This window comes from Dipodomys merriami, unplaced genomic scaffold, assembly GCF_024711535.1.
Source record: "Dipodomys merriami isolate MVZ:Mamm:240054 unplaced genomic scaffold, mDipMer1.0.p SCAF_2, whole genome shotgun sequence".
Lineage (NCBI taxonomy): Eukaryota > Metazoa > Chordata > Mammalia > Rodentia > Heteromyidae > Dipodomys > Dipodomys merriami.
Genome location: NW_027203381.1, coordinates 59109923 through 59137315, shown reverse-complemented (window position 1 = coordinate 59137315; position 27393 = coordinate 59109923). Strand labels below are relative to the sequence as shown.

The 27393-nt window shown below is 40.2% G+C and overlaps 1 protein-coding gene across 1 annotated transcript in view; it reads left to right on the top strand.

The window, feature by feature from the left end:
- The first annotated feature begins 2822 nt into the window (after positions 1 to 2822).
- LOC138832196 (peroxisomal bifunctional enzyme-like) overlaps positions 2823 to 27393 on the top strand; it is a 34951-nt gene continuing 10380 nt past the window's right edge. The window contains exons 1-5 of the mRNA XM_070029746.1: positions 2823 to 2974; positions 8394 to 8497; positions 16874 to 17046; positions 22340 to 22451; positions 24964 to 25068. Of these exons, the coding sequence (XP_069885847.1) occupies positions 2901 to 2974; positions 8394 to 8497; positions 16874 to 17046; positions 22340 to 22451; positions 24964 to 25068 (568 nt within the window). The 5' untranslated portion in view covers positions 2823 to 2900. The remainder of the gene's footprint in view (positions 2975 to 8393; positions 8498 to 16873; positions 17047 to 22339; positions 22452 to 24963; positions 25069 to 27393) is intronic.

Genomic DNA, 27393 nt, shown 5'->3' with positions numbered 1-27393 from the left:
AAGCCAGCCTGGACAGAGAAGTCTGTGAGACTCTTATCTCCAATAAACTACTCAGACAAAGCCAGAAGTGGCTCTGTGGCTTAAGTGGTAGAGTGCTAGCCTTGCGTAAAAGAAGCTCAGGAACAGAACCCAGACCCTGAGTTCAAGCCCCAGTACTGGCAAAAGAAAAAAAAAAAAAGGATGGGCACACATCACACATCCAGCAATCCATTTTGAATCCAAGGGTAAAAAAACAAATATATGCATCAGTGTCTGGACCAGACCCTGTACTCTGTCCAGTTTTTATCTCTACAACAGTAAAGGGCTTATATTAGTCACCATTAAATTCCATGTTGTCATAAACTCACTCTAGAATCCCATGGCAGTTGACATAGATTATACTGCAGTAACTGCCTATTACCTTAAAACAACTCAGGTTAGGTTCTCTGCCTCCCTCCTTTCTCTCTCTCTTAACTATGTGCTATCCCTAAGCTTTTTCACTCAAAGCTAATTACCTACTTCTTGAGCCTTACAGCTTTTTGCTTGTTAATTTGAAGTAAGTCACAGACTTTCCTACCAGGGTTAGCTTCCATCCTCAGATCTCAGTCTCTTGAGTAGCTAGGGTTACAGGTATGAGTTACTACACTGGCTCTCAAATGTTCTTCTTCATGCTACAAGAGCATTTGGATCTGCATGGCAGCTGTGCTCCATTGTAGCCATTTAAGAACTCAAGCTGACCATGCTACTACCACCTCAAAACTTTGTTAGTGATAGGCCAAATTAACATTAACAATGACAATCTAGTATCCCGGTGTTGGTGGCTTGTTCCTGTAATCCTAGCTGAGGAAAATGGTGTGAAGCTAGCCCAAGCAAGAACGTCTTTGAGATTCTTATTTCCAATAACCACCATAAAAGCCAGAAGTGGAGCTGTGGCTCAAATAGTAAATCACTAACCACAAAACCTCAGGGACAGTGCCCAGGCTCTGAGTTCAAGCCCCAGGACTGGCAAAAAAAAAAAGAACAACAACAAAATTAAAAAACCAATCTAGTGAAATGTGTGCTTCCTATTAATGCTCTTCATTCTTTTAATACTTTATTAGCCTTAAGCAATAAGTTCTATTTCAGGTAGGCAGGCAGGCAAGTGTAATCCTACCATAAGAAAACTAGAATATTTGTAAGCACACATATCTATTACAAATCCAGCTCGCTAGGTTTTGCTGAAAATCATGTAAAATCCAACTGCACTGAGCTGTGAATAAAATTTCCTTGACAGCTTTCCCCCACATTTAATTTTATTGTAAAGTGAAAATTATTTATGTATCAAGTATTTTAACATTGGAATGTCATCAACAACAGCACAGTGATTGCTGAAGCATTTCTTTCCTGAAATTTTAAATGATAGTTGAGGAGCAGGGCAGACCAACATTAGGTAAGGCTCTTAAATGTGATCCCTTAGGCACCTTACTTTCCTAGCCATAGTCCCTGCCCAGTTGGGGAGCCAACTTTAAACAAAGGCTGAGCATATTTACAGATTTATATAGAAACCTAAAGTGGAGGACAGGGTTGAAAGTTCTGTGTTCAACTGAAAATGTGGGGGTAGATGATGATAGACTGCTATAAAATATGAAGATATGCCTAAAGAGTCCAAACTATGCTTATTAGAGCCTCCCTCTCCAGGAAGACTTGGCCTTTATGCAGGACTGTCTGTAGAACAGTATGGCAATCTTGCTTCCCCTAGAGAGCCTCTCTGCAGAGACAAAATTTAAGTCATTGCTTGTGTAAAGAAGAGAGAACTAGACTCACTATGCAGAACAGACTTGATCTTACAGTGTTGTGAGACAAGATTGGGTTCAAGGATTTCTAAATTTCAAAGGAACTAGATACAGATTCATAACCAACCGGTTTCTCCCATGAGGCTGCATTGATTGTTGGCACTCACAGGCAGTGCTTTGGGCTGTTGCTGATGGGCTGTCCTTTACCCTCAGACTTGGATCATTGAGTCTGTTGTCCATGTTGTGTTGAAGGGATTCTATCTGTATATTTCTAGGTAGGAAACTTTTTGGTAGGAACCTTTTTCTTTTCATTTCAAGAGCAAAACAAAATGTATGAAATTAATCCTTAGTCATTGTTAAAGTTTATGAACATCAGTAAAGATGTGTTTCATGTATTTTTTCCTCTCACACATTTCCATACTACCTTCTAATCATTTGATGGATCTTTGAGGACCATAGGAAGTCAGGAGTTGGGACCTTGCATCAACTGAATTTTTAGAGGTAAGAGTTGGGCCTGGTTTCTCTAATCTCCAGTCAGGTCATGTACATAACTGGTGTTCAGTTGGTAGATGGAGTGTTAGCAATCCCACTCCTTAGGGAAAGAAAAAAAAAAAAAAGGATTGGGCAGACAAGTTGCTCTGAAGTTGTGCCTTCCTTGCTGTGTGTAGCAGTGAGAAAATAACTGTTCTGTATATTGCTGGTTGTGGCAAGTACCACCCACCAGCATTTAGGTGAAAATGATGCATGTGGTTCACTAGTTCCAGACAGGCTTCTTGGCGCATAGTTGTCAGGGCCCCAGGGAACGATCCCTGTGCATGGGGACCATGGGGATAGCTTGTCTCTCAGTGAACCCAGAGCATGCCTCCCAGCCAGCGGGGGTCAGCTCTCCTGGCGTTCTGGCTGTCCTCTAGGAAGCTGTGATGATAAGCGTCTGTGTAGAGCTGCCAAGTCCTTCCCGGGAGGTGAAAGGTGGCTGCGGGACTGCCGAAAGGGGCGACTGCCGGAATCGGGAGGCGGTGCCTGGCTCCCATTGAGCCAGCTCTTCGCCCCTCCTCCTGGGGGCCGGCCCAGGGATTCCCTGAAAAGTGGCCGGACTCTTAGAGGCAGAGGCAACTTGGGCCACAGAGGAGACTTCGGCGACCGAGGAAAATGGCTGAGTACTTGAGGCTGCCCCACTCCCTTGCACACATCCGCCTGCGAAACCCGCCTGTCAACGCAGTCAGGTAACGGCCTCTGCGGCGGGGAACCGCGGGCCCTACCAGCCGGTGCCTGGCTCTGGCTGGAATCGACACTGCCAGATAAAGCAACTGGTTTGTACTGGGTCCTTTCACTGGGCCATCGGTGCATCTGAGTCACATTCCTGCGCTGTCAGGAAACAGGCTGAGACCCGCCTGAGGAACGGTGGAGCCAGGCTCATTTTCACCAAGTTTGGGCCAACTGCGTGCTGGATGCTTGGCTAGCTTGCGCCTTTGCTTCTATGCGCTTGCAATTCCGAAGTTCTTGACTTGGTTCGAGTTTGGACCTTGATTCCTTTCATTCCCCTACTTGGACTCAGGCTGCCCTTACACTGTGTAGCGACTACCTATTTACAAAGCAAGAGAGTGATGCTCAATAATAAAATATTTGCAAGGCTGGGAAGGTGGCTCAGTGGTAGAGCGCTTACCTTGCATGCCTGAGGCCCTGGGTTCGGTTCCTCAGCACCACATAAGCAAAAAGAAAACAAGCCAGAAGTGGCGCTGATGCTGTTTTATATAACAGACTTGAATACATGAGGATTTGGGCTTGGCAGGGATGTTTGTACTGGAGCCAGTTCCTCACACACAATGAGGCTTGACTGCATATGACTTTTGGATTTCTCAACATTATGTAATGATTCAGAATTGGATTTTAGAATACAAATTGATTTCTCATCAAGTATTCAAAAGCTAGAGGTTTTGTTTATTTCCTCTAAGTTACTGGGTAAAAAGTAATTAGGGGAAAAGTAATTATCGTACACAAGGGCTAGTTGCTTCTTTATTAATGAAGTTTGACCCATAGTTGCTGGTCTTAACAACATGGCTTTTATAGAAGTTTGTTTTAAAATTTATAACAATTCTTTGTACTATGGAACAATGATTTACCACATCACAGCTTGTTCAAATGTAACAGGTTCTCCATTTTTCCTTAACTATATATTTTATTTCCTTCCATTTTCTCTTCCTACTTCTAATTTTATGTACAAGATTATCTCTTTCTAAGTCCAGTAGAAGAATCTCAGGTGAATAATTCTTTTTCTCTCAGATAAATAGCAAATGTCTTTCATAGCTTCTTTAGTCAGCCATGTTTCCTCCCATTCCAATGAAGCTATCATCTTTAAAGTGAAGGACTGATTACTTGGCCTGTTTCTCAGAGCAGTGGCTATCACATTTTTTACATATAACTGTAATCCATATAGTAAGAAACATGCACTATTGCATAGCAAGCAACTGAAAATGTATACATAGAAATATATAGGTGAAAACAAAGTTTCCTGAAATTGAGCCAGTCCTTTCATGTCTAGCACATTGTATTACAGGAGAAAAGAACAAGAAAGAAGGAGAGAAAAGGAGACAGAGAGAAAGGAAGAAAGGGAGGAAGAAAGAAAAGGAAGGAAGGAAGGAAGGAAGGAAGGAAGAAAGAAAGAAAGAAAGAGCGAGCTTGGGTGTGTGATTAGCTTGGTATTAGTGGTTCACAGCTGTGATCCTAGCTACATAGGAGACTGAGATCTGAGGATCATGATTGGAAATCAGCTTAGGCAGGAAAGTCTGTAAGATTCTTATCTCCAATTAACCACCAAAAAGCTGGCTCAAGTTGCAGAGCACTAACCTTAAGTTAAAAAAAAAAAAGACTCAGGGACAGCCCCAAGACCCTGAGTTCAAGGTTCAAGACCAACACCAGGGGAGGGAAAGGGGATGCAATCTAGAAGGAAGACCTGCCAAAAGCAAACAGAGGGACAGGTTATCTTCTCAGGTTGCATTCTCCACTCCTGGCAATATGAAGGAAAGAAAAGGCTTTCTTGGTCCCTGTGACCTTTACCTGATATATGGCTGTGGTCCCTCTCAGTAAAGAAAGCTGCATCATTTACTGCCATCTTTTTCCTGCTGTGAGTGTTTTAAACTTAAACAGGGCAGTTGATTGGGATGGGCAAAGCCAGCCTCTTGTCCATGGCACTGATCAAATTAATTATGGCTCATTTTGAGGCCATCCTTCCTTGAGGAAGTAATTCTGCCAGGTCTGCATATCCATGGGTCCTGAATCCACAATTCAGCTGACTATACACAGAAAGTATAGTTACACTCAGATTGCTTGGATCCCTAATGAACATGTGTAGTTTTTTTATTATTATTGTTGTTTCCTGATTCCATAAACAATGAAGTAAAACAACTATTCACATAGCATCTCTATTTTATGGGATCATACACATAGTTGAAGTATGACTATGTACATAGGTTATATGAAACTATATAACCATATATAACAGATTTAAAAAGATGAATTTGGTTTCTCTGGGAACAAATTTCCCACAATACTGAGAGATGACTGACTGCACATGCCTGATAGACATCTCAATGTTATGTAATGTTCCAGAGTCTATTTCATTATCAGATTTGATTTCCAATTAGTAGGTTAACAAGCCAAAGGTTTTGTTTGTTTTTATATGTTAAGAGCAAAAATGTAACTAGGTGAAAGATAACATGCACAACAGCAGGTATTTTCTTCATTCACTGACCTTTGACTAAGTGACTAAGTTACTGGTCTTAACAATATAGCTTTTATTGAGTTTTTTTGTTTGCTTTGTTTGAAGAGTTTTCTTTATATATCAAAGACCTGAGATTTTGTGCAGAACAGTCAGAATTCTAAGCAAAATAAATATAGTCTGCTGTTATCTTCCCCCCACCCCTTTTAGTAGTGTTTTTCCTTCTTCATTATCCTTTGGTCTATTAATACTTATTAGTTCTTTGGTATTTGTGAATTAGACTTCCTCATTGTTGGATAGTTGTGCTGAGCTTCTCAACTTTTTTTTTCTGTTGTTGTTGGTGGTGGGGCCTGAACTCTGGGCCTAGGCTCTGTCCCTCAGCTCTTCAGCTCAAGGCTAGCGCTCTACCATTTGAGCCACAGCACCACTTCCGGCTTTTTCTGTTTATGTGGTGTTGAGGAATCAAACCCAGGGCCTCATGCATGCAAGGCAAGTACTCTACCACTGAGCCACCTTCCCAGCCCCTCAACTTTTTTTTTTTAAACACGAGTTAATAAAATTTTTATTCACCACCAGCTGACTTCCTCTCCTACTTTTTTTTTCTTTTTTCAATTGTAAGGCTTGAATGAGGTCAGCCTGGGCACTGTCTTTGGGCTCTTTTGCCCAAAGCTAGTACTCTACTACTTTGAGCCACAGCTCTATTTTCAGTTTTTGAGTAATTGGAGATAAGCATCTCAAGGGGATTTATCTGTACCTGCTGGCTTCAAATCTCAATCTTCAGATCTCAGCTAGTATTACATGCAAGAGCCACAAGCTCCTGGCTTCTCTCTTACTTCTTAAATGCAGACACGAGCAGAGAATCTGCCTTTAGGTCATATTTATCTTCCTTGGCTTTAGTCAAGTTGTCCTTGGACAACTCCCTCTGATACTAAGACTAGATAAAATCTACTAATCTACTCAAATTTTCTCTAATTTTCCTTTCACTTTTATCTCCTAAATGTGTCTGGACTAAGATTGATTGGCAGTTATAGAAAACTCACAATAATACTGAGTTAAACAAGAAGTTAACTTCTTCCACAATAGTGTCCTGGTTTGGTGTTACCACTCCAAAATTCTGTCTTAACTCTGCCATCTTTAACATACGGCTCTTTGTTGTTGTTTTTGCTCTGGCCTCAAACTCTCTATCTTCCTTATATAGCCTCCAAAATGCTGGAATTACAGACATGCATCACTAATGCCTGGCTAAACTACATGGCATTTACTCCTTGGAACAAGAATAGTCTTTTGTTTGTTTTTTATTTTTGTTTTGTCAGTCAAGGGGCTTGAACTCTGGGTCTGAGCACTGTCCCTCAGCTCTTCTGCTGAAGGCTAGCATCCTACCACTTGAGCCACAACACCACTTCCGTTTTTCTGGTGGTTTATTAGAGATAAGAGTTTCACGTCCTTTCCTGCCCAGGTTGGCTTTGAACTGTGATCCTCAGCCTCCTGAGTAGCTAGGATAACAGGCATGAGCCACCAGCACCCAGCAAGGATCCTCTTCTTTTGTTGTTGATATGGTGCCTGGGTGCTGTCCCTGAGTTTTTTTTCTCAAGGCTAGCACTCTACCACTTTGAACTACAGCTCTGCTTCTGGTTTGGGGGTAGTTATTTAGAGATAAGAATTTCTTGAAATTTCTGACTTTCCTGAACAGGCTTGCTTTGAACCATGATCCTCAGCTCTCAGCCTCCTGAGTAGCTAGAATTACAGGGATGAGCTGTCAACACTCAGTAAGATATTCTTGATCTAGCCAACCCATCTGGATTCCTGCCAGCAGTAGGGAAGAATGAAAAATCTGAAAATATTTTAAAGACTCTTATCCAAAGTTGCATATATTTTTCTATCATATTTGTCAGAACTTAGTGCTCTGACCTTACTGCAAAGCAGGCTGGAAAATATGATTTTTATTTTGAGTTACTGTATCTGCAGGTAAAAACTAGCTATTGCCAGGCACTGGTGGCTCATGCCTGTAATTCAAGCTACTCAGGAAGCTGAGATCTGAGGATTGTGGTTCAAAGCCAGCCTGGGCAGGAAAGTCTGTGAGACTCTTTTTTTTTTTGTCGGTTGTGAGGCCTGAACTCTGGGTCTGGGCACTGTTCCTGAGCTCCTCAGCTCAAGGCTTGGGCTCTGCTTATGTGGTACTGAGGAATTGAACCCAGGGTCTCATGCAAGCACTTTACCACTGAACCATCTTCCCAATCCAGTCCATGAGACTCTTTGTCTCTGATAAACCCCTGGAAAACCAGAAGTGGTACTGGTTCAAGTGGTAGAGCATTAGCCTTGAGCTGAAGAGCTCAGGTACAGTGCCCAGGCCCAGAGTTCAAGCCCCATTACCGACAAAACAAAACAAAAAACAAAAACTCGCTGTTATATTCTTTGAAGAAAATGAGAAGAAATGGATATTTGAGTTATTTAGCATCCCCTACCACTTGTCCTAGTTTTTCTCCTTATTTTCTATTTTTCCAGTAGGACTAGGTGAAATTGAATTTTCTCCCACTGAATTTTTATATCACATTTGCACCTTTATTACAGCACTCATATCAGTGCACCTTCCATGATGGTTGTATACACTTACTATGCAACCCTCTGTAATATTATGTATAATATATTACAAATTCATTATGTTGATTCTGAGTTTTAAAAGTTACATCAATGTGGACGAAAATAATATTGCTTTAAAAGTGGTTTCATTTGATCATCTCTTTGCCTAATTCATAGTAGACACATTATTTCTTGGATAAATTAAAAATTAATGATAAGAATTTGTAGTTTATCCATTGCAGATGTTTAATTTTTCTTCATTATTAGGAAAGGAAAACCTCTGAGATGGTGGAAATTTAACTTTGACTAATTTGCTTCATATATATATATATATTTTTTTCTTTTTTTAGTTTGAATGTACTCCGTGGAATAAAAGATGGACTACAGAAAGCTATGTCAGACCATACGATAAAAGCAATTGTGATTTCTGGATCAGATGGCAAATTTTCTGCAGGTAACTAATCCTCTCCCACTGTGGCTAGAATACAGGCACAGACTTCAATCAGTAGTGTAGAGGATGTGCTATGGGTGAGAACTTAGTGAAGGTGGATGGGGCACACGAGAGTGGGAATGAGAAACATGGTGGGTAAAGAAATAGGTCGTTGGGCTGGGAAGGTGGCTCAGTGGTAGAGTGCTTGCCTTGCATGCATGAGGCCCTGGCTTTGATTCCTCAGCACCACATAAGCAGAAAAAGCCGGAAGTGGTGCTGTGGCTCAAGTGGTAGAGCACTCGCCTTGACCTGAAGAGCTCAGGGACAGTGCCCAGGCCCAGAGTTCAGGCCCCACGACCGACCAAAATAAATAAAAATAAAAAAAAGAAATGTAGCAAAGGTATGCTGATAGATGCCTGGTTCCCCCTGTTCCCATGCCAGAATTACAGACATCTATAGCATACAGGATCTTGCTATGTTGGCCATTCTGGGCTATATAGCAAAATCTTTTAAAAAAAAAAAAGAAAAGAAAAGAAATAGGTCTTTCCCAAGACATCTAAAAGAGAGTCCAAAGGACTCTTTGGACTTCTTCATGTTGGGTTTGATTTTTGGAAGACATTTAGAGCTGGACTTGATGGCAGTGATACCTACAAGTGGAAACTTGCTGTCGTTCACCTGCTCTACATATTGGCATGGGCCAAACTCTTTGATCTCTTACATTTGTTTTCCCTGTCTGTAAAGTAGGAATAGTGATAGCCAGCTTAAATGATTTTTTTTTGTAAGATTAAAGGAGATAGCTAACCTTGAGCATCCTGGGGCAGTGCCTGCACACAGAAGACACTCCTGAAGCTTTAATGTTTAATTCTCAGAGTCTTAAAGTGGAGTTCAGTGTCCTCCTGAGGGGCACCCATCTCAGAAGTGAGTAGCCATATCCTGCTTTTTGGGGTCATTGGGTAAAGATGCAGAAATATGGCAGAAGTATCAGAAGTAGTGATTCGCTGAGTACTGTTTATAGAATGTTTTTCTTTTGCCAAATGAATATATTAAATCCTTTAACAAGTGTCACATGTTTAGTGAATTTTACCATATGGAAGGTATTCAAGATACATTATTGGGCAACCTGAAAAAAGCACAATCAACATAAAATTTTAAATCTATATAAAATATTAATAAATCCGTATAAAATATTAATTATAATTACCATTTATTTTACTGCTACATATCTGTGCTATGTAAGTTACTTATTAATTAAAATAAAAATGGCAATCTCTTGATATACTTTCTATTTTAACACTCAGTAAATTTTACAATCCTCTATTTACAAATAAGTATGAAGTGCCAATCATTAACACACTTTGAAATAGCTTCCTGTTTGGAAACTTAAGTTTGGGACCTAAGATGAAGACTTAAGCTCTTCAGCTCAAGGTGAGCGTTCTACTACTTGAGCCACAGTGCCACTTCCAGTTTTCTGGTGGTTTGTTGGAGATAAGAGTCTCATGGACTTTCCTGCCCAGGCTGGCTTTGAACCGTGATCCTCAGATCTCAGCCTCCTGAGTAGCTAGGATTATAGGTATGACACTGTGCCCTGCTAGAAGTTGATTTTTTTTTTGTCAGTAGTGGGGCCTGAACTCTGGGCCTGGGTGCCGTCCCTCAGCTCTTCAGCTCAAGGCTAGCGCTTTACCACTTGAGCCACAATGCCACATTTGGCTTTTTCTGCCTATGTAGTGCTGAGGAATCGAACCCAGGGCCTCATGCATGCAAGGCAAGCATTCTACACCTAAGCCACCTTCCTGGCAGAAATTGATTTTTATAAGTAAGATGTAGAAGAGAATATGTAATTAGAGTTCATATTAAAAAAAAAACACTTCTAAAATGTTGTTTTAGTGGGCTTTTATACAACAATGAACCCACTAACTTGAAAATATGCATTCTTCTCAAACACTCCTGGAGAATTTGGAAAAAGTGACCAGAAACTGGATAATAGCATATACCCTTGTTTCAGTAATTTTCACTTAGAACATATTCTCTGAAAACACTACAACTAAAGTTAAAAATCAATAACACAGGCTCCCAGCCACTGACCCGAACCTTGCGGATCTCGAGGTCACGTGCACCTGGGAGCCTGGGCATGCCCAAATAAAACCCTCTTGCCTTTTGCATCTGGTGTCGTCTGACTGGTGCTTGGGGCAGGGAGGTCCGGATTTGGGGGACACCCGAAGTCGGGGGTCTTTCACCCAGGCCTGAATTCAAGCCCCAGTCAGTAGAGCATACACACACACACACACACACACACACACACACACACACAAAATCAATAACACAGATATGACTAGTTGCTCATACATTGGTAAGTCAAACTAATTTTTTTTTTTACTGTGAGTCAATTTAGAATAACAGTGAGAATCTAGAAAATACAGTGAACTGAATGACAATGCAAATATGAATCATGAGGGATACAGCTAAACAAAAAGCAGAAAATGTATAGCTTTTGCACACTACATTAGATAAGATAAAAGATAATGACAATTAGTGAAGCACCCATATGATGCAGTTAATGTAACATACAAGAAAACAGACCTAAGTATAGTTAAAAGAACAAAGAAGGAAATAATCAGAGGAGAAATGATAGAAATAGAAAACAACATGAATCAAAAGAAACAAGTGTGAATGTTAATTCTTTGAAAAGACAAAACTGACAAACTTCTGGAGGATTGGTCAAGAAAAAGAGAAGGCACAATGTGTAAAAATGTCCACAAACTGAATGTTTTCCAATGATGGAAGTTTACTGTCTCATAGTTCTGGAGGCAAAAATTGTAATCAAAACAGCAACAAGGCACCAGTGGTTTCACACCTATAATCCTACCTACTCAGGAGGCTGAGATCCAGGTATCATGGTTCCAAAGCCAACTTGGGGCAGAAGAGTCCCCTAGAGACTTTTTTTTGGGGGGGGGGTCCGGTCGTGGGGCCTGAACTCTGGGCCTGGGTGCTGGGTGCTGTCCCTCAACTCTTCAGCTCAAGGCTAGCTACCACTTGAACCAGAGCGCCACTTCTGGCTTTTTTCTTTTTTTGCTTATGTGGTGCTGAGGAATCGAACCCAGGGCCTCGAGCATGCAAGGCAAGCGCTCTACTACTGAGCCACCTTCCCAGCCCCACCTAGAGACTCTTATCTTCAATTAACCCCTCAAAAGCCTGAAGTGGAGCCTGGCACTGGTTCAAAGCCAGCCCAGGCAGAAATGTCTGTGAGACTCTTATCTCTAAGTAACCAAGTGGCACTGTGGCTCAAGTGGTAGAGCACTTGCCTTGATCTGAAGAGCTCAGGGACAGCGCTCAGGCCCAGAGTTCAAGCCCCATGACCGACAAAAATAAAAAAATAAAAATAAAAACATAAAACTCTGAAATGGAGCTGTAGCTCAAAGTGGTAGAGCACTAGCCTTGAGGGAAAGAGCTCAGGGACAGAGCCCAGGCCCTGAGTTTCAAGCCTCATGAGTGACAAACAAACAAACAAAAACTAGCAACAGGACCACTCTCCCACCAAGGGTATTTGGGAAGTATCCTTCCTTGCCTCTTCTGCTTCGTGGGGTTGCTCCCAATCCATGGCCTGTCAAAACTTCTGTCCCTGCTTCTGTCTGCACATGGCCTTTTCCCCATGGCTTTATCGAAATGTCCTGATCTTACAAAGGCCCTCTCTCCTCCAGTAGGACCTCTTCTTAATGTGAAAGCATCAGCAAAGACCCTGTTTCCAAGTAAGGTCACAATCACAGGTTCTAGGTGGACATTTAAACCTGGAACAGGTCTCAGCTCCTGTTGAGAAGCTAGCATAAGCTTGATGCCAATATCTGGCAAGGCCAGTATAAGACAGTGACACTTTAGGCCAGACATATTCATAAACATACATGTAAAAAAAATCCTACCCTTTCTATAAGGAAGCCTGATATTCTTAGAAGGTATAACATACTACCTTTTCCTTGAGATATGAAATTGTTTAAATAGGTTATTTCAGTGTTATGTATCCTATTTAGAGATTTGACAGAATAATCATGATTATTTCAAGAAAGGTAGAACAAAACATTTGATTATATTTGATTTACATTTAAGATAAAACTCTTAGTAAACTAAGCACAGAATGGAAATACCTTAATCCACCTAAGGTGAATTTTCTTCATTTTTAATTTTTTTGGCATTATGGGGAGCATTGACTTGGTGCTGGTTTGGACCACCAGATTCTGGGGCAATGGATGACGAAATGCCCATGCAGGGATATCTCAGAATACTGTTTAGTAAATAATTAATATTCTAATTACCACCATGGAGAGAGGAATGAGTTTAACCTTTAGACATAGTGAAGCTCCAATTCTCTCCCCTAACCTCATCTATTATAGGTTCAAGTTGCCCATATTTTCATAGGAAAATAAACAAAAGGGCACATTCTGAACTTCTTTTCCTACAGCCAAAAGCAGTAGATGACAGAGTCAGGAAGCACTTACACGATTTCAGTTAGGGATCCCTGCAGGAATTTCCTCACTAAATACCTAGAGGGACTTTTGACAGGAATTATGGCAAAAGGTCAAACACTCATAGTCCTCTGTCAGTTAGACATAGGATAAAAAAAACCATTCAGCCAGTGGTTTTCTACTGGCATCATTCATACTTCAAGCACCCAGTCAAATCTCCTGCAGCCAGTCACAGTCCCAGAAACCTCTAAGGTTTGCAATGTGGTGACACATTGTCCCAGTTATAGCCAATACCTCAGTAGAAGGATCTCAGTCCTAGGCTAGCTCAAAAACATAAGACCATTTCAAAAAGCAACAACAACAACAACAACACACACACACACACAAACTAAAAAGCTGGACACTGGTGGCTCATGCCTGTAATCCTAGCTACTCAGGAGGCTGAAATCTGAGGATGATGGTTCCAAGCCAGCCCAGCAAGAAAATCCATGAGACTCTTATATCCAATAAACTACTCAAAAAAGCCAGAAGTGGCACTGTGGCTCAAGTAGTATAGTGCTAGCCTTGAGCGAAAAGAAGCCCAGAGACAGCACTCATGCCCAGGACTGGCAAACAACAACAACAACAACAACAAAAACAAAAAAAACTGATGCTTAAGGATTGGGGGCATGACTCAAGTGATAGAGTACCTGCTTGAAATTTATTAGAATAAAAGAATATTGTACTTTTCCTAAGAAATATTAGCATCCAAATTTAATTGATTTCTCTCTGCTAGAAATATTTAAACATGAAATTATTATACCCTTGTCTGTGCCTTGGTTTCAGTCAATTTGGAGCAATAATACTAATCTTGTCTGATAAGCAGAAGACTACAGGTTGAAGATAGCATTTAAAAATCAGGCTTTGTGACCTGGGAAGGTGGCTTACTGGTAGAGTGCTTGCCTTGCATGCATGAGGCCCTGGGTTTGATTCCTCAGCACCACAAAAGCAGAAAAATCAGGCTTTGTAACTCCACATAGAGCTCCCCTATGACCCAGCAATCGTACTTTTGGGCATTTGCCCAAATGATCACAAACAAGACCATACTAAAGCTACCAGCACAACTATGTTTATTACAGCATTAATTACCATAGTTAAGATATGGAACCAAGTCAGATGCCCCTCAGTAGATGAATGGATCAAGAAAATGTGGTGTATATACACAATGGAATTCTATGCCTCCATCAGAAAGAATGACATTGCCCCATTTGTTAGGAAATGGAAAGACTTGGAAAAAGTTATATTAAGTGAAGTAAGCCAGGCCCAAAGAAACATAGGGCCCATGGTTTCCCTTATTTGCAAAAATAGTATATATCTGAGACAAGCAGAAAAGGTCAGATAAAATGATGTTAAGTGAAATGAACCCCAAGATAAAGACACAAGTGGTTTTTTCTTTCTTGCTGTTTTTTGTTGCTTTGTATGTCCCTCCCCCATGATATAACCCCTGTTTTCACTGTATTTGATGTTGGTATAATTTGAGGAGCGGAAGGGAAAAACAAATTGTTTAAATAGGGATACAGGTTGACCCAGACACTATGTCAAAAAATTAACTTTACAATTTAGGCGGGGGTGGGTAGGGCAGTAATATAGTTGTGGAGGTGGGAGGGAAGGGACGGTAGGGGAAAAAAAAAGGAGGAGGCAACAATGCTTGATAAGAAATATACTCATTACCTTGCTCATGTGATTGTAACACGTCTGTACAGTATTTTCACAATAAAAAACATTTTAAAAAATCAGGCTTTGTTAAATTGGCTGAGTTGAAATCATTATATGAGTTACTGGTCATACCTGTTTTAACTAATCAATTCATATCTCAAAGCTTTAACTCCTTACCTATAAACTAGTAGTTGTCATGGCACTTTACCCAATTGTTATGAAAATTAAATGAAACGGTATTTGAGCTACTTAGCCCAAGGCCTGATGTATTTATCCACTTAATGTTCATTACTACTAGTCAAGAAAAACCATCTCAACTTAAGCTATTGGAATGATAGTCTTGGGGCTCAAATTGGAGCTGAATTTTTTTTTCCTACAGCCAAAAGGAATCTTAAAAACAATAGAAAGCAAATTTACTGGACAACACAATTAAATATGGTACATTACTGAGAAAAAAAGCCCATAAACCCCCAGATTCATGCTAGATGAGCAACATATAGTGGGGGAAAAAAAAGAGAAATAGATGAATAAGTTCAACATAATTTATATAACATCTTCGTTTGACCCTCTAAAGATCAGACACAGGACCTCTTATATGCTAGTCAAGCACCCTATAATTTAGCTATACTCAGAGCCACTGAAATGATCAATTTATAAAATGGCAGCAAATATACTCTTTTCTAAGAATATACATTGTTCCAGAAAAAAGCTAAGCACCTACGATATGATGTGAAGATAAGAAAATACATAATAAAGATTCACAGCATGTTCTCAATGATAAAAAAATACATGGTAAACTTTCATTTCCTAGCAAACATAATAATAGGGCCAACTTCAAACCCCAGTACAAATAAACAAACACAAAAACCCAAACAAAATAAGCCACTTAAAAAATTTTAAGTCCTTTAATTCTCACATTAGTTACTTAAGATAGCTTATTATTTAAGACAGTCACAATGCCATTTATATGTCAGTGGGAAAAAACTGAGAATTTACCAAAATACTAAATAATTATCTCTGTGTGCTATATTTAGGGGGATCCTTTTTTAATATATAATTTTGTACCTCCTTAAAAACTTCATAATACCTACATCATATTATTATTATTATTTGTTTTCATTGTAAAAATGCTGCACAGAGGGGTTACAGTTACAGGAGCAAGGTAATGAGTACATTTCCTATTGAGCATTGTTGCCTCCTCCTTTGTTTTTCCCCTACCAGCCCTTCCCTCCCACCTCCACCCCCCCCCCCTTTTTTTTGGCAAGGTTGTGGGGCTTGACTCTAGGCCTGGGGGCTGTTCCTCAGCTCTTCAGCTCAAGGCTAGTGCTCTACCACTTGAGCCACAGGGCCATTTCCGTCCTTTTCTGCTTATGTGGTGCTGAAGAATCAAACCCAGGGCCTCATGCATGCAAGGCAAGCGCTCTACCACTGAGCCATTTCCTAGCTCCTGCCTACATTATTTTTACATTCAGGAAAAGCAAGAAATTTTGTTAACTTTATTACTTACATCAAAACCTTTTCAGCTTGGTTAACATGTAAGTCACAAACATGCATGTATTTTGCCATTTTTTTATATTGTAGTGATTTGTACTTATTGAACAAAGATAAGTGGTTAAATTGGTGTGAATAGGGTGATAGTGTCATGCAAAAAATTGAGGGGTTTGGCTCAATCTCAGGATGGTGGTATTAGTCAGAGAACCTATAAATCCACTTCACTGAGCTTTTACATTTCCCTAGAGTTGCTACTGATTATGAAAACATAGATGTTAGAAGATTACAGGATTCCTGGTAAAGATGTGAAGCTTTTCCTCATATTTTATTCTACGTTTCCCAGGCAACTTGTTTCTTTTTTTGTGTCATCAGTCTACAGATGTAGTATCTCCTGGCACCCAGGTGTCTGAGCTACCTTAAGAGTAATTAGATCCCAGCCGGGCGCTGGTGGCTCACGCCTGTAATCCTAGCTACTCAGGAGGCTGAGATCTGAGGATCGCGGTTCAAAGCCAGCCCGGGCAGGAGAGACCGTGAGACTCCTATCTCCAATAAACCACCAGAAAACCGGTAGTGGCGCTGTAGCTCAAGTGGTAGAGCGCTCGCCTTGAGCTGAAGAGCTGAGGGACAGCGCCCAGGCCCAGAGTTCAAGCCCCACGGCCGACCAAAAAAAAAAAAAAAAAAAGAGTAATTAGATCCCTTCATGCTAATAGCAAAGTCCAATCCTTCAAACACCTCTCTTCTTTTTTGTGTCTGTGTTCTTCAGGTGCTGATATCCGTAACTTCAGCAATCCTTGGTCCACTGGCATCAGATTGGGAAGCATAGTAGATGAACTACAGAGAAATAAGAAGCCTGTGGTGGCAGCTATTGAAGGCGTGGCTTTAGGAGGGGGCCTGGAGCTGGCCTTGGGCTGTCACTATAGGGTTGCACATACAGAGGTAACCACTGAGGTCCATGTAGGGGTTGGTTTGGGGGCTTTCCTTAGGGAAAGTTCTAAATATGGTCATGGAAATCAATCAGGTGCTGTTGTTCAGTGGTGGCTTGTAGTTAACAAGTCTCAGGTATGTTCAGCACTGGTACTAAGCTGTGATGTAATAGGGAAGTGCTTGCAGATGTAGAGATTCTTCATTCTGGTTGGTAAGTAAACTACTCTGAGCCCTCTTACCATCTAACGTCTAATTATTTCTACAATTTAGTATATATATGCACATTTAATACATTTACTGATTAAGAAAACTTTCTTCTGCCAGTTAGTTAGTTGTTGGTTTTCTGCATTTTGTGTTTTTGTTCTTGGGCTTCTCCAATAATGCTTTCATTTGTGTTAACTATGTATTTTTTAGTGTACTCTGCAATTCTCTTGTAGTTTCTTTTTTTTAATTTAATTTAATTGTAAAGATGCTGTACAGAAGGGTTACAGTTACATGAGTAAGGTAATGAGTACATTTCTTGTGGAACACTGTTACCTCCTCTTTTGTTTTTCTCCTATCCCTTCCCACCCCCACCTCCCCAACCCCCCTCCCCCAAATTGTAAAGTTCATTTCCAACATACTATCTTGTGAGTATCATTGTTGCAATGGGTCATCCTGTGTCCTTGTCTCAGTATTTTGTTATTACCCTTCCCCTCCCCAAATTAGATAAATGCATATACCCTGTAGTTTCTTTTACTATATATCTTTGAGTTATTTTCTTATTGGTGGAGAAGGTCTTGGGGACAAAAATTAGCATCTTAATTTTTTTTTTTTTTTTTTTTTTGTCGGTCGTGGGGCTTGAACTCTGGGCCTGGGCGTTGTCCCTTAGCTCTTCAGCTCAAGGCAAGCACTCTACCACTTGAGCTACAGCGCCACTTCCGGTTTTCTGGTGGTTTTATTGGAGATAGGAGTCTCACGGTCTCTCCTGCCCGGGCTGGCTTTGAACCGCGATCCTCAGATCTCAGCCTCCTGAGTAGCTAGGATTACAGGCGTGAGCCACCAGCGCCCGGCTTAGCATCTTAATTTTTTGTTAGCCAGTATTTGGGCTTAAACTCAAGGGTGCTGTCCATGAGTTTTCTTGCTCAAAGCTAACACTGTATCACTTGAGCCACAGTTCCACTTCTGGCTTTATGATGGTTAACCGGAGATAAGAGTTTTACAGATTTTCCTGCCTGGGCTGGCTTTGAGCTGGGCTACTCAGATTTCAGCCTAGCTAGGATTACTGGCATGAGCCATTGGCAACAAGCTAGCATCTTCATTTTTAGTGCTCTAACTTAAACTAGTACCAATTTAGTTTCAATAGTATACAAAAATTTTGTTTCCCTCATCTGTGTATCTGCTCCATTACATGGTTTTTGTCACAAATTATGAGTTCATATTCATTAACTATATGGAGCTCTTTTAAACAAGATAAAAATGAGGAATTGCAAAGTAAAAATATATTGTCTTTTTCATTTACCTACATTCTTATGCTTTATAAATGTTTTTATATTTTTTATGTGAATTGAGGTTACTGTCTAGTGTCCTTTCTTTTCTGCCTGAAGAACTTTTAAAGGAAATGTGCTAACAATAAATTTAGGGTTTGTTTAGATAGGAATGTGTTTGGGTTTCCTTCATTCTCAAAAGATACTCTTGCCGGATATAGAATTCTTGGTGCTTTTTCCTTTTAGAAATTTGAATGTGCCATTCCATCCTCTGGCCTCCATTGTTTCTGATGAGAAATCATGTTAACCTTGTTGCAAATATAATTTAAAATATGCTTACAAAAGTATGCATGAGCCGGGCGCTGGTGGCTCACGCCTGTAATCCTAGCTACTCAGGAGGCTGAGATCTGAGGATCGCGGTTCAAAGCCAGCCCGGGCAGGAGAGACCGTGAGACTCCTATCTCCAATAAACCACCAGAAAACCGGAAGTGGTGCTGTAGCTCAAGTGGTAGAGCGCTCGCCTTGAGCTGAAGAGCTGAGGGACAGCACCCAGGCCCAGAGTTCAAGCCCCATGACCGACAAAAAAAAAAAAAAAAAAAAAAAAAAAAAAAAAGTATGCATGAGTTTTCATTATATAGCCATCCAAGCTGTGTATGCCAAATCCAAAATACTTCAAAATCCACATTTTTAAAGTACTGACATAATACCTCAAGTGAAAAATTTTTACATCTGACTTCTCATGATGGTCAAAGTTAAAAGACAAGCATACCCAAAATATTGTATACAAATGCCTGTGAGTATGTGCCTTAGCTATATGTGAAATATAAATACATGTGTGTTTAGACTTAGGTTCTATTTCCAGTATAATCTAATTAATACATAGGGATATGTAAGTACTCCAAAATCTGAAATCACCTGAAATCAGAATCACTTCTCTCAAGCATTTCAGATAAACGGTATTCAACCTATACCATAATGCTTCCTTGTGTTTTAATTTTTGTGATAGCTCAAAAAGAAATATATATGTACATATATGTGCATATTTATTCTCCAAAGTAGACCTTTCCTGTGTCCTTTGACCATTATCTGCAGAATGGGTAGAGATCTGAGTAGTCAGAAGCACTTCCCAGGGCTGATCAGTAGGTATTAGATGGGAATTGATTGTGAGGAAAACTTCCTGTGAGGCAGGAGGCTTGGTATGTGGCAGCTGTTTGTAAAGTTCTTGGTACATAGGAGTCTCCATTTAGGTCTTCTCCTCTTCCTGTTTCCTCCCTCCCCCATCCTTGTGATTATAAATGATGAGCAGAGCTTTAGCCACTTTTAAATAGTCACTTTTAAAGGCAATACGTTAAAGAGGTAAGGCCACCCTCTTGTCTGGACTGAGGATACTGCGTGGTCCTTTTTGGAGGGGAATAGGAATACCAGTTTTATTGAAATATAAATTCACTTGCCATATAATTCAACCATTTAAAATGCACAGTTTAGTGTCATAGCCATGTATTTGCAGTACATACATAGTAGTATAACACAACCTCTGTAAGAGTCAATTTTAGAGACAGGTACTGATGGCTCATACCTATAATCCTAGAAACTCAGAAGGCTAAGATCTGAGGATCTTAGTTTGAAGCCATCATGGGCAGGAAAGTCTGTAAGACTCTTGTCTCTAATTTACCACCAATAATGCCAGAGGTAGAATAGTAGCTCCAGTGGTAGAGAGTGTCAGCCTTGGACAAAAATCATAGGAACAGTGCCCACGCCCTGAGTTCAAGCCCTAGGACTGCACACAGACACAGACACAGACACAGACACAGACACAGACACAGACACAGACACAGACACAGACACAGATACACACACACACACACACACACACACACACACACACACACACACACACACACACACAACAGAGTCAATTTAAAACATTTCATCACCCAATAGAAACTTTCAATCATTTATTAGTAACCCTCCATCCCTTTTCCCTCCAATGCTAGGTAGCCGCTAGTCTTCTTTCCATATCAATGTATTTTCCTGTTCTCAGTAATTCAGATGAATGTATTCTTTGACTGCCTTCTTTCACTTAGCATGTCTCTAGGTTCATCCATATCCATAATTTTATTTATTTATTTTATTTTATTTTTTATTGTAAAAATGTTGTACAGAGGGGTTGCAGTAACATGAGTAGGGTAATGAGTACATTTCATAACGAGCATTGTTACCTCCTCCTTTATTTTCCCCCTACCATCACTTCCCTCCCCACCTCCCCAACTCCTCCCGCTCCCCATATCCATAATTTATATTCCTATCATGAATCACTTTTTTTAATTCCTGACTATGACTGAATACACCATTTTAAGGATGTATACATTTTGTTTTATCTATTTGGTCTTTTGTTTTTAGCAGCAATGATCCTCTAAAACTTGGCATACAAAATTTTTGTGTATATGTATTTTCTCTGCTCACATTAGTGGGTCATATAGTGATTTTGACCTTTAACCTTTGAGAAATTGCCAAACTGTATTCCGAATTGTTTGCATTATTTAACATTCCCACCAGCAATATATAGTTTTTTGTCTTTATATCCTCTCATGCACTTACTATTTTCTGCCTTTTTTTTTTTTTTTTTTTTGGGTCCAGTCATGGGCCCTGAACTCTGGGCCTGGGTGCTGTCCCTCAGCTCTTCAGCTCAAGGCTAGTGCTCTACCACTTGAACCACAGCGCCACTTCTGGCTTTTTTCTGTTTTGCTTATGTGGTGACGAGGAATCGAACCCAGGGCCTCATGTATGCAAGGCAAGCGCTCTACCACTGAGTCACCTTTCTAGCCCCTATTTTCTTCCTTTTAAATTAAATTTATTCTACTAGGTATCAAGTTTTATATTGTTGTGGTTTAGGTTTTCATTCTTCTGATAGCTAATTATATTGTGCTTTTTCTTTTTTTGGGGGGGGGTGTCCGGTCATGGGGCCTGAACTCTGGGCCTGGGCACTGTCCCTCAGTTCTTCAGCTCAAGGCTAGCACTCTACCACTTGAGCCACAGTGCCGCTTCCGGCTTTTTTCTTTTTGCTTATGTGGTGCTGAGAAATCAAACCGAGGACCTCATGAATGCAAGGCAATTGCTCTACCACTGAGCCACCTTCCCAACCCGAGCATTTTCTTTTGTGCCTATACTGAGGCTTGAACTCAGTGCCTGGCCTCTGTCCTTTAGCTTTTTCATTCAAGGCTGACACTCTACCATTTGAGGCACAGCTCTACTTCTGGCTTTTTTCTGTGGCTAATTTGGAGCTAAGAATCTCATGAACTTTCCTGTCCCTGTGGCTTTGCTGTGTGATCCTCAGATCTCAGCCTCCTGAGTAGGTAGGATTACATGTGTGAGCCACTGGATCTTGGCATACATATTGAATATTTTCATTTACCATTTGTTTATTGACCATTAATATTTCTTCTTTGGGGATTTCTCTATTAAGATCTAATACAAAAATTTTGTATTAGTTATTTTGTGGTTGAATTCTAAAATTCTTTGTGTCCTATTTTAAACTTATAATTTGCCTACATTCTGTTCCATGCTCTGGGTTTCCTCATTAGTTTCTTGCGTTTTCTGCCTCTAACAGCAACCCAGCAAGTTGATTTTAGAGGCTATATTTGTTGTCTGACACAGGTAAGAGGAAAAAGGCGCCAGAAACCAGTGACATATTTTAACACTATATACTAGTCTGTCCTCTAGAAAGACTGATGTAATTGAAACATGTGCATTATTGAGGATGTAGGACACCCTACGAGGTGCTTGTGATCTCTGAACATGTGATCTCATTGTAATGGGCTTTCTATTTCAATGTCTGATAGACTGCGATTGGTTTCCCAGAAGTCACTCTGGGAATCCTTCCTGGTGCGAGAGGAACCCAGCTTCTCCCCAGACTTATTGGACTTCCTGCTGCACTTGACTTGATAACCTCAGGTCAGTATACACTTTGGGTACCTGTCTAGATCAATGTGAGGAAGGTCCCAGCACCTAGAAGCATCCCAGGTTGGCCCCTTTACTACCCATATAACAGTAGGGTTGCTTTAAATTGTCTTCATTTTAAAATTTCATCTTAAAATGAAAATAGAACTTCTTTTCTCTTAAAATTTTATTGTCAAGGTGATGTACAGAGGGGTTACAGTTACATAGGTAGTGATTACATTTCTTGTCTAACTTGTTACCCCTTCCCTCATTTTTCTCCCTCTTTCCCTCCCCTGCCGCCAGAGAACTGCTTAAATGAAAATGCTACATGTGAGTCTTGGAAAGGAGTGTAAGCTGTGTGCCAGTGGCTCATACCTGTAATCCTAACTACTCTGAAAGCTGGGATCTGAGGATTGCGGTTCAAACCCAGCCCAGGCAGAGTCTGTTACTTCCAGTTAACCACCAAAAAGCAGGAAGTGAAATTGTGGCTCAGATGGTAGTGTGCTAGCCTTGAGCATAAAAGCTCAAAAGAGAGTATGTGCAAAATGCTCATCAAATTGAGAGTTGTATTAAAGTTGAAGTGACTATTCATAGAACCAAGGGATCACACTGAGAATATTATATTCAAAACAACAAGAGTCAAAACTAGAATTTTCAAGTTTCAGTGGGCAATTGATGTGTTCCTTTCTTCAGTAAGGTATTAATTGTATAAGGAAACTTTTATTTTTCAAGTGTAAGCCTCAACAACGTAGCACTAAACTCTAGATTCACCAAACGTTTTACTTTGTAGGACATATCAGGAGACTTTCAATTGTATAACACTAGAGGGAAGAGTATATAAAACCATTTACTCCAAAATAAGTGCAATTCATTTTGAGGTCGTGGGTCAAGGACTTTATCTTTGCCTTCCTTATCTTCCAGAAATGAGATAGTAATCATTCTCTCACATAACTATGTGGTGATGTGATGACAATGAACTAGGTTAGTATTTGGGGGAATCAAGGAAGAAAACTGGCTTTCTGATGATAATGACATGAAACAAATGAGGCTTAGTTTCTTTATCCAGAATACTAGATCAGGAAATATCCCCATGTTTAGTACAGTGAAGACAAGAAGTAGAAATGGTAGTCATGAGAACCATTTTTGAGTTTATGGAAATGGTCACAGTGAATTAGGAGAAAGCTGGCAGTAAAATTGTACACCTATATTTGGAGGAGATAGTGGGGAACTTTAAAATGGCATCTGGATTTTTTTTAACTTTTGAAAGACATGGTAAAGAAAACTAGGGAGAAAATTCTGCAGCTTGAAGAAGAGCTCTCTGTGCCTTGAGGTCTTGTCTTAGATTTACACAGGATCTTATAAAGACCTTAACCCGGGGTCATCATCTTCACTATAGACATAAACTTCCTGCAGCTCTATCACCCTTTAGAAGTAGTGTTCTCTACTGGAGGCTTCCAGTGCCCTGAGAACACTGGAAACTGTCAGCCACAGCATACTACCGTTACCACCATCATTACTGCTACTTTAGTATCCTTGACTTCAGCTTAAGAACCCTCAGTAGAGCACTCTGTTCAGCTAGCTTGAGGTCACAGGTTATGCTCCACTATTAGGGACCTGAAGAAATGATTGTCTAATCATCTCTGCATTCATACATGGACTCATCAAATAGAAATTTAACAAGCAGGTTTGGTCAAGGTGCTGAGTTCCAAAATATAGCAAAAGTCTTCCCCACTTTCTCTTACATAATTTCAATTGTACTTTATTTCATTTCATGTGTGTGTGTGTGTGTGTGTGTGTGTGTGTGTGTGTGTGTGTGTGTGTGTGTGCGTGTGTGTGTGTGTGTGTGTATGTGTGTGTGTGTGTGTATGCTGATCCCAGGGCTTGAACTCAAGCCCTGAGCACTGACCCTGAGCTTTTTTGCTCATGGTTAGCTCTTGAGCCATCGCTCAATCCAGCTCATCCTGGGCTGGCTTCAAACCTAGATTCTCAGATATCAGCCTCCTGAGTAAATAGGAACCAGTGGTGACCAGTATTATATCATTTAGTCTTAGCTGATACATTTCCTGTCTTACCAACTTTGTTATGTTTGGGGACTATTCTTTTCTTTTAGTTAATCAATTACAGTCCCTCCTGTATAGTAGATATAAGGTATATGGAAGTACTGCTACTTTTTCATTATCTGAAAAATCAACCCTTTCGGATTTCTAATTAGATTAATATTATATAAATTACTTCTTTAAACTTTTATGGAATAGGAAGAAGATATGTTATTTTTGCTTCAAGCAGGTATAGTTCCTGCCATTTATCAGTGAAAAGATTGTGGTTCTGTTGCTATTTCCCACAGTCACTCTGACCGTGGAAATTGAGCTGCCCTTAAATCTGTTTTCTTCCTATTTCTGCGGTGGTCTTCCTCTTACAGTAGTCTGAGTGGTATTCTTTATTTTACTAATAATAAGTCTTCCAGAGAGAAGAACAATGTTGTGCTTCCATCTTACATTGTTCTTTGTGTTTTTTGCTTTTGTTTTAGGAAGGCATATTTTGGCAGGTGAAGCACTCAAGATGGGGATTGTGGATAAAGTTGTGAACTTAGATGTGCTTGAAGAAGCAATCAAATTTGCCCAGCAAATTGTTGGTAAGAAGCCAATAATAGCTGTATCACAGTATTGGGAACAAGCCTTAGTTGCATTTTAATAAGGAGCATCCATGTGATGGAATGTGATACTCCTTGGGGATTAATGTACTGTCAAGCAATAAACTCCATGACATAATGTGTTAGTGAAAAAAAGCATCATTGTATGTTGGGGTATACCAATGGTATAACAAGAGAGGATGAAATTAAATATGTGTATGTGGAAAATGCATGAATGAGTGCTAATCTCTGCTTAAAGTATTTCAGTAAGGATTTTTAGGAAATAAATGGCTGCTCTGAGTATATGACTTTGAAGTATTTTGCCCTATGAGTATTTTTCCAGTTAAAAAATAGAATTAGAATTGATACAGCAGAGCAAACCCATGTTTTACAGGAGAACACAGACAGGCCCTGCAATTCCCCACACAAAGCTGTGTCCTCTGGAGCGTCTGTGGCAATGACCGAGTCACCATGTCCATGACAGGTGTTCTCACTTTACAGATTCACGATGTTCCTTTAAATGTTCCTTTGAGAGTCATTTTTACCCTAGAGATGACTTATTTTTAGTTAATTGGAAGTGACTTCCTTTTCAAATAAACTTACCTTATTTTCACACACAAAAACGATTTCCATTACAGTCCTTTAGGTGGTTACCATAAATTTGTTTGTTTACTTGTTGGGTTAGCTTAATGTATTCCTTTTCAAAGTCTATGGATGATGTCAGCACTGAACTAGCAAGAAAAGGGGACAGAGAAAATTACCTTGAAGATGGCCAATAGACACATGAAGAAATGTTCAACATCCCTAGCCATAAAAGAAATGCAAATCAAAACAACATTGAGATATCACCTCACTCCAGTTAGAACGGCAAAAATCAAGAACTCTAACAACAACAGATGCTGGAGGGGATGTGGACAGAAAGGAACCTTACTTCATTGTTGGTGGGAATGTAAACTTGTTCAACCACTTTGGAAAGCAGTATGGAGGTTCCTCAAAAGACTTCACATAGAACTCCCCTATGACCCAGCAATCCCACTTTCGGGCATTTACCCAAATGTTTACAAACAAGACCACACTAAAGCTACCAGCACAACTATGTTTATTGCAGCATTATTTACCATAGCTAAGATATGGAATCAACCCAGATTCCCCTCAGTAGATGAATGGATCAAGAAAATGTGGTATATATACACAATGGAATTCTATGCCTCCATCAGAAAGAATGACATTGCCCCATTTGTTAGGAAATGGAAAAACTTGGAAAAAATTATATTAAGTGAAGTAAGCCAGGCCCAAAGAAACATAGGTCCCATGGTTTCCCTTATTTGTAATATCTAGTATATGTATGAGTCAAGCGGAAAAGGTCAGATAATGTGATGTCAGGAAAATGAACCCTTAGATGTGTATTTTAATGTTTTTTTTCTTTCATGCATGTGTTTCTAACACATTTATAAGATTATCTCTTTGTTGCTTTGTATGTCCCTCCCCCACAGTATAACCCCTGCTTTCACTATATTTGATGTCAGTATAACTTGTGGAGGAGATGGGGAAAAACCAGTTGTTTAAGGATACAGGTGGACCTGTTGCAACAATGAGAAGTACAAGTTGTCATGTCCAAAACGAGCTTTACAACGTCGGTGGGGGGGGGGACGGGGGGGGGGGCGGGGGAAGGGGGGAAGGAGAAGGGTTGGGATTGGGGGGGAGGGGGGAGGCTGGGAAGGGATGTGAAGGGTAAACAAAGGAGGAGGCTGCAATGCTTGGTAAGAAATGTACGCATTATCCTGCCCACATAATTGTAACTCCTCTGTACAGTATGTTCACAAATAAAATTTAAAAAAAAAAAAGAAAATTACCTTGAAGGAGTGTTTTGGCCTTAGCACAGAGAGTGTGTGCTGTTTGCCCACAAGGTGGCAGCAAAGGCTCTGAGTCATTCCAAGATAGTCCTTTGAAAATACGATTTGTTTGGCTGACAAAAGAAGTCTCACCTTTCCATTATGGTCCATCTAGTTCCTGTTTCAGTGTAAAAATAGGGGTGGCACTGGAGAGGTGAGAGGCTGTGGGAGAAAATTGTGCAAACCTTAAAGATTTCCTTGCCCAAATGGAAATAATTTCCCTACTGTTCTTCTGTCTTCCTGTTTATCTTCACCAGGTCTCAGAGTTCTGAGGCCTACTTGTTTTGTTATACCTCACTTAGTTGAGTCAAAGCAAATGCTGTTGGCCTTAGGGGTCCCTAAATTACCCTTTGGATTGGGCTCAAGGTAGACCATTCTCACTCTGGTTCAAGTTAGTAAAGACCTCAATTGCTACAAGGTATTTATTTCCTTATTG